The 16,077-nt window shown below is 30.7% G+C and overlaps 2 protein-coding genes across 2 annotated transcripts; one reads left to right on the top strand and one right to left on the bottom strand.

The window, feature by feature from the left end:
- The first annotated feature begins 3,495 nt into the window (after window positions 1–3,495).
- LOC102603161 (fatty acyl-CoA reductase 3) lies at window positions 3,496–8,375 on the top strand. Its single transcript, XM_006347176.2, has 10 exons — window positions 3,496–3,825; window positions 3,919–4,022; window positions 6,064–6,266; window positions 6,381–6,481; window positions 6,680–6,872; window positions 7,086–7,247; window positions 7,321–7,402; window positions 7,487–7,756; window positions 7,835–7,962; window positions 8,072–8,375. The coding sequence occupies exons 1-10, from the start codon at window positions 3,747–3,749 to the stop codon at window positions 8,223–8,225; spliced, it is 1,476 nt and encodes a 491-aa protein (XP_006347238.1). The 5' UTR covers window positions 3,496–3,746; the 3' UTR covers window positions 8,226–8,375.
- A 501-nt stretch (window positions 8,376–8,876) lies between these two features.
- Window positions 8,877–15,703, bottom strand: LOC102602824 (proteinaceous RNase P 2-like). Its single transcript, XM_006347175.1, has 7 exons — window positions 15,104–15,703; window positions 14,272–14,664; window positions 14,042–14,140; window positions 13,761–13,933; window positions 13,306–13,426; window positions 10,180–10,248; window positions 8,877–9,413 (listed from the first exon to the last, which is right to left on the bottom strand). Exons 1-7 carry the CDS (start codon window positions 15,608–15,610, stop codon window positions 9,120–9,122), a joined length of 1,656 nt encoding a protein of 551 aa, XP_006347237.1. The 5' UTR covers window positions 15,611–15,703; the 3' UTR covers window positions 8,877–9,119.
- Between the last annotated feature and the right edge of the window lie 374 nt (window positions 15,704–16,077).

The following is a 16,077-nucleotide window of genomic DNA, read 5'->3' as shown; positions in this document are numbered from 1 at the left end:
GACTTTGTCGCCACTAAAAGTCAGGTTCTTTTGTAGTGAATCTTAGTTGGCAATGCTTAGGTGGAGGGATTAGTCCCATGTGGCTTGCCACGTCACTAAAAAATTGGGGTGTTAACTCTTGAGGGTATTTGTGGTCTCCTGGGATAACTGCGGGGGTATTTTTGATCCCAAAATGTAATGGAGGGTATAAGTGGTCTATTTCACATAGTTCAGGGGCAATTTTGACCCTTTTCCGTTATACTTATCACATTCAGATTTGACACGTTTATTAAAAAAATAATTATCGATACAATTATTTTATCACACTATTCACTATTAATTGATATTTTTTTTTAAATCATCTACTCCTTAATAAGAGTTTATATATAGTCTAATAAATATTTAAAGCATACTTCAAATCACAAATTTTAATCTTTATTTTTTATATCTATTTAATCAAATGCTATAAATAGAAATACATATCAAGCACTATGTTGTACTCCCTTTATTCTCATTTCGTTGTCAACTTGTCATGATAAAGTTGTATATATTCATTAAATAAGATCAGTTATTCGACATATTTATTCAATTTTTTTCTTTTTATATATTCGTTAAGAAAATATTAATAAGAGGATAATAAAGTTGTATATATTCATTAAATAAGATCAATTATTCGACATATTTATTCAATTTTTTTCTTTTTATATATTCGTTAAGAAAATATTAATAAGAGGATAATAAAGTTGTATATATTCATTAAATAAGATCAGTTATTCGACATATTTATTCAATTTTTTTCTTTTTATATATTCGTTAAGAAAATATTAATAAGAGGATAATAAAGTTGTATATATTCATTAAATAAGATCAGTTATTCGACATATTTATTCAATTTTTTTCTTTTTATATATTCGTTAAGAAAATATTAATAAGAGGATAATTTGACTTATCAATTCCATTTTTTCTTTTATTTTTTATGCGGTTCGTGACTTTTAATAATAAAACAATTAATGCTACTAATTCTAAGAGTAGCTTCAAAAAAATAATTTATTTTCTCGTTACGTAATACGTACAACCATATATGTACACGATGACACAATAATATATGACCACAAAGATAATACTTAGGATCATAGGATGTATATTCAAAAATTAAAGACAGACAAAATAATAGGACCAAAAATATAATAGTGCAGAGTTATGAGCTAACCCTACTGATTAGAGGCGGTGGTTGGATCAGTGGTGGAGCTAAAAATTTTAATAAGGGAATTCAAAATCTGAAGAAGTAAACACACGAACTAATCAAAGGAAATTTGACACCTACTATATATACATATAAAATAATTTTAATTATTTATAAATTGTAGTAATATTTTCCGTCAAGCGGATTTAAATGAACCCCCTAACAATATTGTTGGCTCCGCCCCTGAGTTGGATTATTTGGATTAGATATGAAAATTTTGATTGAGATTTTGAGCAAACAAAGAAAAAAGGGTAAATAAAATAATGTTTTAAAAAAGAAATATTTTTTTAAAGAAAGTTAAGAAAAATATTGTTAGATTTCATTTAGTTCTTTTTCGGAGCTGATAAATAAGATAATAGTAAATTTTGTTAGCTATGTGAGGCTTATAGTTACAGATTTATCATCCTATTTTGACAAATCTGTTAGGCATAGGCAATAGACTCAAATGAACATCATTTGTTTATATTAAAGATTATTTGATATATTAAAGACTAAAATAAAGCTATATATATATATTAAGGACTATTTTGATTGTTTCCTCATGGCAAATAACTTTTTCACGGGATATAAGTTTATATTTTCACATCATAATCTTCCACAAGTTATGTTTCGTGCCCTTAAAGAACTTATGTCCCTTTAGGCATATGTTTGATTGCTAAGGGCAAAAACTAAAAATCAACCCATTTAAAAGATAAAATTTTAAAATCAACTCATTTAAAGGATAAATTGGTCAATTAAATGTCACTCATATTGTGCAACTCCATATTGAACTTAATACACTAAAGAAGTAAGAATATAGAATACTAATCTATTGAACCTTTGAAATTAGACCTTTTCTAATTTGACACATATAACATAAAATATAAGATAAAATTTTCCGATTGTTGAAAATATTAAAAGAATGTAGACATAATTTTAAAAAGGCAATCAAATTTTCCAAACTACACTGACCCTACCGACTTGACAATTAATTAAATTGGAGCAACTACCACAATAACCCTCAAATTAAATATAAGTCAGTGGAGATTTAATTACTTGTGTACCTTCACGGAAACTCCACTTTTCTAAATTAAAAATAAAATAAAGATTGGATCACCAAATAAGTACTGCGTTTCAGAAAATTAAAATTGAAAGAGAAGATAAATTTTTCTAATTAACATATGATTATCTGGAATAGTTGTACTATTTTAAATGTATATTTTCTTTTTGTATTATATATTTTTGTCCGTAGAATCACTTTCTACATTTATTATAATAATTATAAAGATGAAAAAAATACAATTAGTTCTATTTTAATATTTTGAAATAAAAAATATTTAAAACCAATTATTTACAAGTACCATGACAGCAAAATATTGAACCGGAGAGAGTACTCTTTTCTCTTTCCTCTTTAAGATGTTGCTTTTTCTTTTTTTTTTGGACACCAAGAAATTGTACAAAGTGGTAACTCCGCATAAATTTGAGTAAAGTAGAGCTTTACGCAACATAAATTCAATTATAAATAGGATTTAATATGGATATTGGGCAGGCGATGGACACCGGAAGGAAAAAGAAAACTCTGCATGCAGCTGATCTTTAAATAATATTTTTCTGTATTTATTTTTATGTGAAAATAGATTATAGTTATTTATTATGCAAGATAATTGTTCGAATAACAAGTTGCGATTTCAATTTTTTTTTTCTTATATAAATGTAATATTTGACTCAAAAATTTATTGCAAAAAGAAAGATTCGTTATTTTAAATTTTGTAAAAAAAGAAGACTCATACTCGATATTGGAAAAATTATATTAAAGAATAGTTGGTTACTACTATTGATTTTTTGGATCAAGGAAAGTTTGTAAATTATGTATTTGAAAGTTTGTAATAATATGTAATCGTAAACATGTACTCATAAAAGAAAAAATATAAAGATATATAGTTTATTAATGCGACACCTTAAAATATTCTGATACCTTATTTATAAACTATATGATTTGTTCATATGATAAGATTGTATAAGCGTTAAAAAAGCTTTGATAATTTTCACAATCGTAGGTATATATATACAACTTTAAAAATTCAAATAATAATGCAATATAATTTCAAATCATGTCCCAACGGGGTCAAACTACGCCGAATATTGATTTGACCTCCCGCAAACAGAAAAAAATAGGGAGAACAAAGGTGGGGAAAATCTATAAATAGACACACTAAATTAGACTGAATTCATACAGTTAGTTCAGTTTTCCCTGGACCATACCTTGATATGTGAAAAAAAATAAATTAAAAAATAATACTATATAGTAGCATTATTTTTTTCCAATCTACCAAAGAAATTATCAACAACTTTACTTTCGTGCACTCATTTCTATTTGTGTCATCTATGAGTGTCCCCTTTTTATTATAAAAATAAATGCACCCTATTTCTAAATTTGCTCAATTGTGCATTCTCCTGGCAACTTCTGTTTCCTTACTAATTGAAAAGTTATTTCTTGTCTTTTTATCTTATATTTCTTGATTTTTATTTCATCATACTAATACTAATGGAGTTAACAAGTGTTCTTAAGTTTCTTGAAAATCGATCCATTCTTGTTACTGGTGCTACTGGATTTCTTGCAAAAAGTAATTATTCTCTATTAATATCTTATCATTAATTTTTAATCTTAATTGATGGGGTGTTTAAAAATTTTAATTTTTTTTCCTTTTTGGTTATAGTTTTTGTGGAGAAGATACTTCGAGTACAACCAAATGTGAAGAAGCTGTATTTGCTTTTAAGAGCTCAAGATAACAACGCAGCCTTGCAGCGTTTCAACAATGAGGTACGTGCATATTATTTTTTGGTTTTCGGCCACGTTATCTGAAGTTCGACTTATTTGAATTCATGTATGAGAATTTGACTTTAAAGGTAAAGTACTCCCTAGCTACTAAAAGCATATGTTTAATTTTTCATGAAAAATAAATTATTACCAGATATTTCTAACGATTTAGAAAATGGATGTTGCACTTAGTTCAACCTAAAAATAATGTTCATGAGATGATAATTATTCAACACCATGTAAAGGAGAATGAGACCATCGATCGGATGCAGAATTTTAAGAAGATAGGTGTACTATTATAAAAAAGTGGATTCAGAATTTAAATTTGTTATATTTAACTTTTGAATTTATACCATTGAGCCTATTACTATAACCGTGGAGTGGGTTTTTGCAAAAAAAAATAGCAAAAAATATAGTAAAATGTCGGAGAAGTGAAATATTTGAGATCACAAAACGATTTTGCGAATAGGCTAAATATGAAAACTTTTGAAATTATAAGATCAAAACAAATTTTGCTTTAATTATGTTGAAAATGTTGTGATCACGAAATGATTGCTTGCGAATAGGCTAAATATGAAAACTTTTAAAATTATAAGTTCAAAACAAATTTTCCTTTAATTATGTTGAAAATGTTGTGATTTGAACTAATTGACTATACACTACATTCTCTCCTCTTCCTCCTCGTACTAGTTTTAATATAGATTTGTTGAAAAGATTACACAAAATTATTATCATTTTAATTTCCAACGTACCATTTCTTTTTCAATTATAAATTTATGATCGTTGCTAGATGAAAACCTAAAACATTGCAAACTACATTAGTATTATTTGGTAAATATTTATTCGTACCCAGAAGTTATATATATCAAATTATATTAATTTAATTAAATGATTTAATGTGGTGAAAATTCATGTTATAATCATGATAAAATGCTAAAAGTCGGTATATAAACACTTGTTATAACTTACTTTTGGTATTTACTTATATAAATATCGGATACAGATAAATTTAACACGAAGCAAGAAAAGTAAAGAATCAAATGAGATATTCATTTAATTTGAACTTTAAGAAAAGAAACTATTTTTAATAAAAAGGAATATCTAGTTATTACTCGGATTTTCAGGGTTGCCGTACTATATATATTTTTCATCAATTTCCTTTTATTTATTTCATCTTCTATTTTTTCTTGTGGTGCTACCAAGTTATCACCTAACTGGACGGATATTCATTTAATTAAATTTATTATATTCGTACAACAAGTCACACTCCTTATCATAAGTTCGATTTGATCTTTTAACTTATTCTCATTTTATGTAATGTTTCTTTTCTTCTTATTTTTTTTGCATTTAACAATTGAAATATTGTTTAGTGAGGCATACGTATTTTACAATATGAAGTTATATTTGGCATAATTGGAAGGACTATACCCTTATTTTGCGTTGGTCTTTGACATCTACTTTACTATTTTTATTGTTACGAAACATATAAGTCAAAGACCAGCACAAAATAAGGGTATAAGCGCCCTGTCAATTTCTTCTCTTTGTGAGGGCCTATTTCACGAATTAAAGGACAAACCCCTAAAATATTTTTTTGACTTCCTTTGCCTCGCTCTTCAACAAAAAAAGGATTTTATGGTAACTATTTAATGTCAATAATATAATTGTCGATATGTTATATTTAATGACAATAATACAGTTGTTGCTATGTTATATTTAGTGGCAATAATATAATATGAGTATGTATAATCATCACTTTATACAAATGTTGATAAAGATTTTAACGAATCTGGATGCAATGACATTAACTCAAATGTTTTGCGGCAATAAATAGAACAAATTTTTTTTTCCACTAAATATCTCTTTTGTTGTAGTGTGAGAAAGTTAGGAAACAATTGGAAAAATAAGAATATGATAAAATAAAATAAAAAAGGTAAAGCCCATTAGTACATGGTACAATTACTAAATGCAAAATTAAATGGTATAGTAATATTTCTCTAGTACTTATTTGTATACATCAATTTTTTCATCTTTTAATGATGAACAGGCAGTGGCAAAGGACTTGTTCAAGCTTCTAAGGGAAAAACATGGGGCAAATTTGAACACTTTAATTTCAGAAAGGACCAGGATTATACCTGGTGATATCACATTTGAAAACTTGGGGGTCAAAGACAGTAATTTGCTGGAAGAAATGTGGAGGGAAGTAGATGTTGTTGTTAACCTAGCTGCAACTACAAATTTCGATGAAAGGTCCGAATAACTAACTGTTCATAATAAGTGAAATTAGTAAAATAACTTGTTTGATAACGTATATCTATCTAAATGCAAATTGATCACTGTTTTATTTTGTTCTTCAATTTTTAGATATGATGTATCCTTGGGACTCAATACATTTGGAGCTATAAACGTTCTCAACTTTGCCAAAAAGTGTAGTAAATTAAAGGTTCTTCTTCACGTATCAACTGGTAATTGGTACCTTCTATTATTATTATTATTATTATTTTTACCAAATAATGATGATATTACTGAGGAACGTCTTTATTAGAATATTTTTGCTTCTCCATTGGGGGCAATTAGCAATAATTTTTCTATTAAATTATAATAACTCTTCTTCATGGTTGATTTCATAAATGACATTTTATTTTGTATTTGTATTTGTTTAGCATATGTATCAGGGGAAAAAAGAGGGTTAATATTGGAAACACCCTATAATTTGGGTGAGACTTTGAATGGTACATCAGGACTAGATATTTATACAGAGAAGAAAGTTATGGAGGAAACATTGAAACAGCTCAGACTTGAGGGTTCTTCTCAAGAATCTATAACATCAGCCATGAAGGAGCTTGGCCTTCAAAGGTATTGTATTAATTTAATTTACTTGCACCCCGTATTTATATGAATACAAGACACACGTCTTCACATATTATGCTCCTCACTAAACCATAGTTATGATTTAGTTATTGGTACCTTATAACATGAGATTGCTATTGAAACACAAAAACTTCAAATCCTCTCGTCTGTTGTCACAAGATGAGATATATGTAACAAGTGGAGCTTTGTTTTATGAAGAGCAAGGAAGTATGGATGGCCAAACCCCTATGTATTCACAAAGGCATTGGCTGAGATGATATTGGGAGACTTGAAAGAAGATGTACCTCTTGTCATTTTTCGTCCTACTATTGTTACTAGTACTCTCCAAGACCCTTTCCCAGGTTGGGTTGAAGGCATAAGGTATACATATAAATATTCACATACTATAGCTACCAATGATTTTTATGTTTACACAAAAATGGTTCCTCTACAGAACCATTGACAGTTTAGCCGTTGGCTATGGTAAAGGAAAACTCACATGCTTCCTCGGAGATCCTGAAGCCATCATTGATCTAGTAAGTAGTAACGATCTTCTCATTATAGCTGAGCATTCAACAACAAATAATGTTGAAATGTAAAACTTAATTATGTGCATGCAGATTCCAGCAGATATGGTGGTGAATGCAATGATAGTAACAATGATGGCTCATGCAGATCAAAGAGGGAGTCAAATAATATACCATGTTGGAACATCAGTTTCAAATCCAGTAACGTTCGCATGTCCTCAGGAGAATGCCTTCCGTTACTTCAAAGAGCATCCATGGATTGACAAGCAAGGAAAACCAGTCATTGTTGGCAAAGTTAATGTTTTGAGTAGCATGGATAGCTTTCGCAGATACATGGCCCTTCGTTACATGCTTCCTTTAAAGGTTTGTTCGAAACACTGTGATAAATGAACTATATATGTTCCTCCTCCTAATATTTAAACATCAAGTGTTGTTCTACAGGGATTAGAAATACTTAACACAATACTCTGCCAACTCTTTCAAGACAAATATTCAGAGCTTGACAGGAAAATCAAGTTTGTGATGCGGTTGATAGATCTTTATGAGCCTTATTTATTCTTCAAGGGAGTGTAAGTAAACTACTAACCTCTATAAGATCTAATTTACATACACAGTTTAGTCTTTATATTTTGTATGTAATATAATCAATCCCTCTCACCATGTAAAATTTTGTGACAGATATGATGACATGAACACAGAAAAGTTACGCAGAGCAGCGAAGGAGTCAGGAATTGAAACAGATGTGTTCAATTTTAATCCCAAGAGCATCAACTGGGAAGACTATTTTAGGAACACTCACATTCCTGGAGTGGTAAAATATGTATTGAAGTGAATGAAGTAGAAAAGAAATTTGTTATTTCCTAATAAATAATTGACATTTCTATGTGGGTGGTTATTAAGTACCATATATCCTTTGTTGCTTATTATTTTCAGTGTATCCATTTTAATTTGTTGTTCCTATACAAGACTCTGTATTTCCCAAGCTGTCTTCTTCTTTATGTGTCTTGTCTACAACCTCTTCTGAAACACCAGCACCAAGCGACAGACAGACGACTAACCTCAACATAGAAAAACTTGGGATGCCAAATTGCAAACACCACGACTAACCATCATTTTATAACTACCAACTATTTATTTCATATGTAAGCAAGAATTTATAGTTGATATTATTACTCTTACCAACTTTTAAACCATTTATATCATATAATCATTACTCTAACCAACCAAATTTATGGTTGATATTATTACTCTTACGAATCTTTAAATCATTTATAGCTGATATTATTACTCTTACCAACCAAATTCAATCAATAAATGTTGTGTTTTTTTTTTAGAATAGTTTTGTGATAGTATCATCATATACTTCTGTTGTGAAGCTTGTTTGGTAAAAGATTGTATAAAGAATTGGGGCAATTTTGATAATTTTTACAACTTCAGGATTTTTATGTTTATGAGCAAAAAATACAACTAAGAAATCCAAAGTGCATGCCCAAATAAAACTTCAACATCATCTCATATGATTTCAGATCATAATTTCATCTCACATGGACAGAAAAGCCCTTAATGTGTTCATTTGAGGAACATGCCGACCAGTAAAATCTCCTCCAATTCATTAATTTAGAAAGAAAAAAAAAAATAAAAAGCTCCGCAACAAAACAGTTGAGCAACTTGACCAGGTAATGCATGCAGTTTGTAGGGTTCTGGAAAAGGTATCACCTTCAAATTTTCAAGATTGTAGACTGGAGTGAGATGGAGTTGGAGAAGGGGACCTCTCTTTCCTCTTACCAGCCAAACCAGAACATTTATTTAAGCTGCCGCCATTCTGACTTGTAAAACTACCTGAATGGCAAGAGGCTGCAATTTGATTAAGTTCACTAACTTGAGAAGCTTCAACTACGCTTGCATGTTGCTTATTGTCAGATTCACATGAAGCTTGTCTGGTGATGCAGAGCCAAGTCCTTGAAGACTCCTCAACCACCTCACCTGCCAGAGGCACATGCCATGACCCAATCTTGGATTCCTGAAATAGACATATAGTAATATGAGATGTAAATATCCAAAGACTAGAATACTAGAAAGTTATCACATTAACTGAAAGCTGAAATTATAGATAGACATGTAACTAAGAATCAATCAATAGGTCATAATAGATCTATTTTTTTAATATAAGTTCATAATAGATCATTTTTGGTTTACCAGTCCAAACAATTTAAAGTTATGTCACGCAGAAACTTGTGATGGGATATCCAATATGTTGTAAGATGCAAGTTAAGGAAAAAGATCAAGCTCCCAAGAATAGACAGAAGTAGTAATGCGCTTATGTGAGGTAACAATGGTTAGACATCTTGATCATTTTAACTCACAAATCAGCAACAAAAAAAAATCCGTCACCTTTATATTTTTTTGGTAAAAAGACAATAAAAAACTGTATGGCTTCATCTGCGTGATGTAACCCTTTCAAACCACTCTATCAAGCATCAATCACATTGTCGGCTGGATCATGGAAGTGAGAGCCTATATCTATGTGCTATAGATATCTCTTAGTTTATCATCTGACATTAAGATCAGATGAAACCCAACATGCTCAATTTGTTTTCTTTCCCAAAATACCAAGAAAATACATATTGGCATTAACTGAAAAATTGGAGACACGAAGAAAGACATAATTGAGATGCTGACATAGTAATTAGAATTCAACAGTCATTTGTATAGTCAACTATGAACAAGAAACAACTTTCAAGGAAAGATCGCAGTTAAAAAGGGAATGAGAGCAAGACAGAATATACCTGAATGACAACAGAATATGTGGGTGGCATCAGAAGCTTAATCTCCCCTTTAACAAAAGTGTACTTGACCTACAATATTACCAAGATACATCAACTTGTCAAAATTATTTCTTTTTTTCCATGTTTATCATGAAGAAACATCATCTAATTAATCACCAAGACTGAAGCACCATACAACAATTTACCACTAACTATAAGCATTATAAGAGGAGAGTGCATAAAAAGCCTACAAACAAATTATTTAAAAAAAGAGAGCCTAGAGACACACCCACCTAAAGGGTAATGAATGAATAAGTGCCTGAAACATTTTTTGAAATTTTTATGACATAGATAAGACCTTATCCAACAATCATTCATATGATCATTCATTGGTGAGTAAATGCTCCTGTTTCAGCCATTAAAGTGAACTTTTGACACTAAAGTTATCAAAAGACTGAAACTTAGTTGGCTAGCATTTGTCATACCTCTCAGCTAAAACAGTAACCTAGTACTTGGAGACATTTTCACCAAAAGTAAAAGGTTTGGTCACCCCAACTGAATGAGGTATAACCCAGCAAAAAAGAAAATGACCAAACCAGATGTGATTCATAATCTACCCAAGTAGAAATAAAAAGACTACTTTTATTTAGAATTGTAAGAATGTCTTATGCATAAGAGCACAAACATAGTGCCAAAATTACAAACTCAGTTTTTCAATGTTCTATTTTTACAAACAAATAGAAAAACTACTCGGTGACAATTTGGAAGAAGTATATTTGGAAAGGATTCTAAAATTAGCTTATTTTGGAAAGCAGTTTTTTCAAAAGTGCTTTTCAAAACAGTACTTTTATTGAGAAACAGTTTGTGTTTGGCCAATAAATTTAAAAGGCACTTTTGAGCATCAAATTAGTGTTTGGCAAAGCTTCTTCTTTTTTGTGTATTTTGCTACATTCTGTTTATATGTGTTACTCTTGAGGATCATAACTCACAGGAACCTCAGCAGCATGATCCGCATAAGAACACAAGCTAATACACCACTTTACATGAAAATACGGATCAAAATTAATTGGCTCAAATAACTAATGTGTCTGCATATAGCCTAATCATGCCACCAAATAAAGTTCTTTTGTTGACTTAGTCTATGAAAATGTTTTTGATAAACTTTTTCATGTCATTCGGCAAATTTACTTCATAAATAGTTTCATATAAAAATTAAATATACAAATAAATATTTAATACTTTACCAATTTTAATTTATATCAAACAAATATTGTTCTTAAGGATTAAATTATTTTTTTATTAAATATAATTTCTATTGTAGCAAATAAATATTTTTTTGTATATCATTCAAAATTAGGAAGCTTAAATAATTAAATAGTTATTAATTCATACAAATTTTATTTTAGAATGACCAATTTTGTCAAATAAGTTAATCTTGCAAACTGATTATTTTCAATTTAATTAATTATTGTTATTTCATAAAGAGGTTATAATTTAAATAGGCTAATTTGAGCAAAAACTTGGCAATCCAAAGTCCCCTAAAATCAGTCAATCCATGTGTGCCACGTAGGAAGCACATGTATTGTGTGTTTCTTCATCTTTAATTTCAACCCTTTAATTCGATCTAATGGTCCTCATTAATTCAGCCCTTTACCCTTTATTTATATATATATTGAGATTGTCCGATCAAATGGCCCAAATTAAATCAAATAATTTTTTCCTATAATCAATACACCTACCGACCCTATACTCTTATTCTTCCCCAAAAAGAAACTCGTTCTTCTTTCTTCTCCAAACCCACACCCCTAATCTTTTCTACCTTTCCCATACCCCTAAATTCCTCCTTGCCCAAAAAAGGATAGACATCCACGTCCTACTCCCTCTTCCTTCAAATTGCCGCCCGTCACCTCGCCGCTCCCTCTCTCTTTTTCTTCTGCCATCATCAGCAGTATTTTCGCGAAACCACAACTTTCATTTTAAATCAAGAAAAGGTGAGATTTTTCAGCAAGATTAAGTTGTCTAATCGTTTGATCTGACGGTCAATATTAATCAGGAATTAAAAATAAGAAATATAATATATATATTTGTGTGTGTGTGTGTAAAAACTGAATTAACAAGGACCATTAGATCAAATTAAAAGGCTGAAATTAAAGATGAAGAAACACACAATCCATGTGTTTCCTACATAACACACATGGTTTGACCAATTTTAGGAGACTTGGAATGCCAAGTTTTAGCTCAAATAGCCTATTTAAACTATAACCCCTTTCATTATTAAGTAGCAATAATTAATTAAATTGAAAAAAAAATCAATTTACAAGATTAACTTATTTGACAAAATTGGTCATTCTTAAAATAAAATTGTATGAATTAGTAACTTATTAATTATTTAAGCTTCCTAATTTTGAATAATATACGAAAAATATTTATTTGCAACGATAGAAATTATATTTAATAAAAAAATTGATTTAACCATTAAGAATGATATTTACTTGATATAAATTAAAAAATGGTAAAGTAGTAAATATTTATTTATATATTTAATTTTTATAAGAAACAATATTTATAAAATAAATTTTCCAAATGGAATGAAAAAGTTTTTCAAAAATATTTTCATACTGTTTCCCATAAAAATTTTGTTATTTTTTATTACTATTACTCACAGAAGCTTAATTAATTAAATATGGAGAGCCAAAATTGAGTGTCAACAATAAAACTTCCTGTTAATTTGATTATGAATTACATTAACCTAATATTATTGATGAAGAAGAAAAAAGAAAATGCAAGGCACCATGAAATATTTTCTGATCCCTTTTATTTGTCTGAAATTATAGATAACAATTCATTTTTGCCATCGAAGGTGGTTTGAGATAAATTTAATATTTTCACATTATTTTCAATACCAAGAACACAAGGGTTTTAAAGACAGTTTATTACTTGAGAATTGATAGCATTTTTCAAAAGGAAGTAAAATGTAATTCACAATCCAAATCCTCAATTTGAATCAATCTATCATCTGAAGATGGAGTTCAATCATAGGAAAAATATGAAAACAAAAGTTACAAAAAAGTATATTTCAAGAATGCATAAAAATATGACTGTAAAGAATGAAACTAATATTAGAACAAATTCTTTAAGCAATTGAACCTGATGTCTTTCTTTCCATCGGGCAAAAAAGCTACTACCCAGGAGTTCAAAGATGTGATCTCTCATTTCATCATTTGTCACGAGCAAACACTTACGTTTCACTGCTGCATAAAGCCAGTACCTATATCATATTGCACGATGTCACATAGTATAGATTTACTGAGTATCCTCCAGGAAAATAATATTCAAATCATATGACCAGTTAAATGGATAAGAAAAAGAGGTATTTTATCACATCCGGGGTAAAAAGTTCAGTGTTTCAAAATTATCACAGGAGCTACAAGGAAAGCAAGATAAATGATGACTACAAGAGGTCTCTACAATGTAGAAATGATCAAGGTAATGGAAATCAAATGTAATATAACACTGCTATATTCGAATTTTCTTTGATCATTTTAAAAAAGAAACTAGTGTAAGGGAGAAAGAGAGAAGTTCAAACAGTCTTCAGTTTTTACCAGTCATCATTGGATCCAAAGGGTGTTCCGTAAAGTATCTTTTCATTTATCCACTCTTCAAGCAACTCTCTATAGCCAGCATTCTCAAGAAGTGTACGAACACGCTTTTTGTGTAATATAACCAGTGGCCACTTGTTGCTCCTGCTATGCAATTCCTTCACAACAGCAACAAGCTGCTCTATTGCAATACAGGATGGAACATGAGTCAAGTAGCTGCTTTAACAACATTAAATGGAAAAACCAAATGAAAGGGAATACATAGCAAACTTAATATTATCAACCTGTGCAATACTAAAGCCTCCCTCGGCAAAATTCTGCTGAAATAGCCCAACATTTGCTGCATCCACAACAGCATCATAATCTGAATTTTCCAGCCAGTCCTACACAATTCTTGGAGAAGTTAGGAAAAAAACTCAGAAAATACTAGAGGGACGCAGCATATATGTCGCATTTGAATAGAATAGTTGTGGTAAATCACATACAAAGAAATAACTAAAGATAGCTTCCTCACCTGAAATTCCTTAAAATTGGAATGGACTTCCCTTTCCATTGCCAAAGAAGCAACCGACTCTGCAAATCTTTCTGTCTCTGCTCTGTCAATATCAACACAAACCAACTGTTCCCCACAAGTTAGACACCTCCCATCTGGAGCTATTTGGGACCTCTGTGCAAGCCATTTACCCTTTCCAAGCCATCCAAGACCATGCCACCCTCCACCATTTTGTAGAATTGCTTGTTTCACCTGATCCATATCCCAGTTGGATAACCCCACCTTAGATGCCATTTCCCCTCCAAACCAACTTTGTATGATTTCTGCTGTCGAGTCACTTACGCTCCTGATTGACATTCTCAGTTTATGTAAATACTGATAGACCTTCTCTTCCCTTTCTTTCTCCACACTCACCTAGAAGGTAAAAGTTCAATCAACAATTAAGCCTCAATCCCAAATAGTTGGGTCATCATTAGGAATCCCAAATCTACATACTACAACTCGTTGAACTATTGATCAACTGACAAATTGGACTTCCCCGCAAACAAAATACATGGTGCATTATCCACCGAGTTTAGAAGGCTGTGATTGGTCCAAAGGCCGGGTCACAGACAGATTTCTCGGTTATCAAAAAAAATAAAAATACATGGTGCATTTTTATTTGAGTAGTACAAATTTGCCCCCTCCCCACAACACAGAATAGCAACCAACAGAAGCAGCAAAAGTGCTGGCAACTCAAATCACTGAAAAAAGACTACATCTTGAACCACAAATTACAATTGATATTACCTAAACACTCATCAATAAGTCAATTAGCAATAACTGGGACCATACAATGACAAAAAGAACTCACCTTTAACAACCCAGCAAGCTCAGCTTCCTCAAGTTGCAAGCCAAGAGACCGCATGTGTTCTTCCACTTGATAGGTCTTATCAGCCTCACCCATCTTACAAAAACAAAACAAAGCCGGTCCATAAGTCCTTAACTTCCCACAACTCCCCACCCCTTTAGCCAACTCAAATGCTCTATCACCGTCATCAGTTGCTGCCGCCAGCCGAGCAACAGCCGTGACAGTTGCCTCATTAGGGGTTATATTACACGAACCCATATGTTCAAAAACTCGAAACCCAAATTGAATAGCGTCATTTTTCGTTGATGGGTCTGAAAAGGAGTTGGAGCAGATGTAAAGAAAAGAATTGAAATGGTTATTGGAAAGGCGGATTGTTGAGGGTTCTGAAATAGCGGATTCGTATAAGGAGATGGCTGTAGAAAGATCTTTCGTTTTCGAGCAATTGTCTAGGCTTAACCGGAATTGACCTTCTGGAGTTAGGTTTTTCTTCTTGTTTTTGGCTTTGTCCATTTTCCGGCAGTAGTGGCGGTTGCGGCAGCAGCTGCAGAGGCGGAAGAAATAGTAGCTACACCTGGGTTTGGGTTTTGGAGTATAATTCGAGGGTTTAGTAATAGGAAAAATCTTTTTGTATTTTATCTATGTTATTTTGTCGTTTTAAATATTTTTACCCGTTTAATTTTAATACATTTTAATTAAAAAATGAAAAAAAAATACAATTTATTTTAAAATAAAAAAATATTATAATTTTTTAAATTTTCTGGTCAAATTCTCTGGCCTTAGGGCCCGTTTGGTCATGCGATATGGTATCATGATATGGAATCATGAGATGAAATTGAAGGTTTGTTTGGACATGCAATATGGTATTTGTTTGTTGTATATTTTCTCATATACATAAAAATTCCATAAGTTGTAAAACTATTAAAATAGCCCCAATTGTTTATTCAATCTTATCAAATAAACAAAAATTTATAAAATCG

The sequence above is a fragment of the Solanum tuberosum genome, unplaced genomic scaffold, assembly GCF_000226075.1.
Source record: "Solanum tuberosum cultivar DM 1-3 516 R44 unplaced genomic scaffold, SolTub_3.0 scf00091, whole genome shotgun sequence".
NCBI lineage: Eukaryota > Viridiplantae > Streptophyta > Magnoliopsida > Solanales > Solanaceae > Solanum > Solanum tuberosum.
Note: the sequence above shows the minus strand (reverse complement) of the source record. Positions and strands in the feature narration are given on the sequence as shown.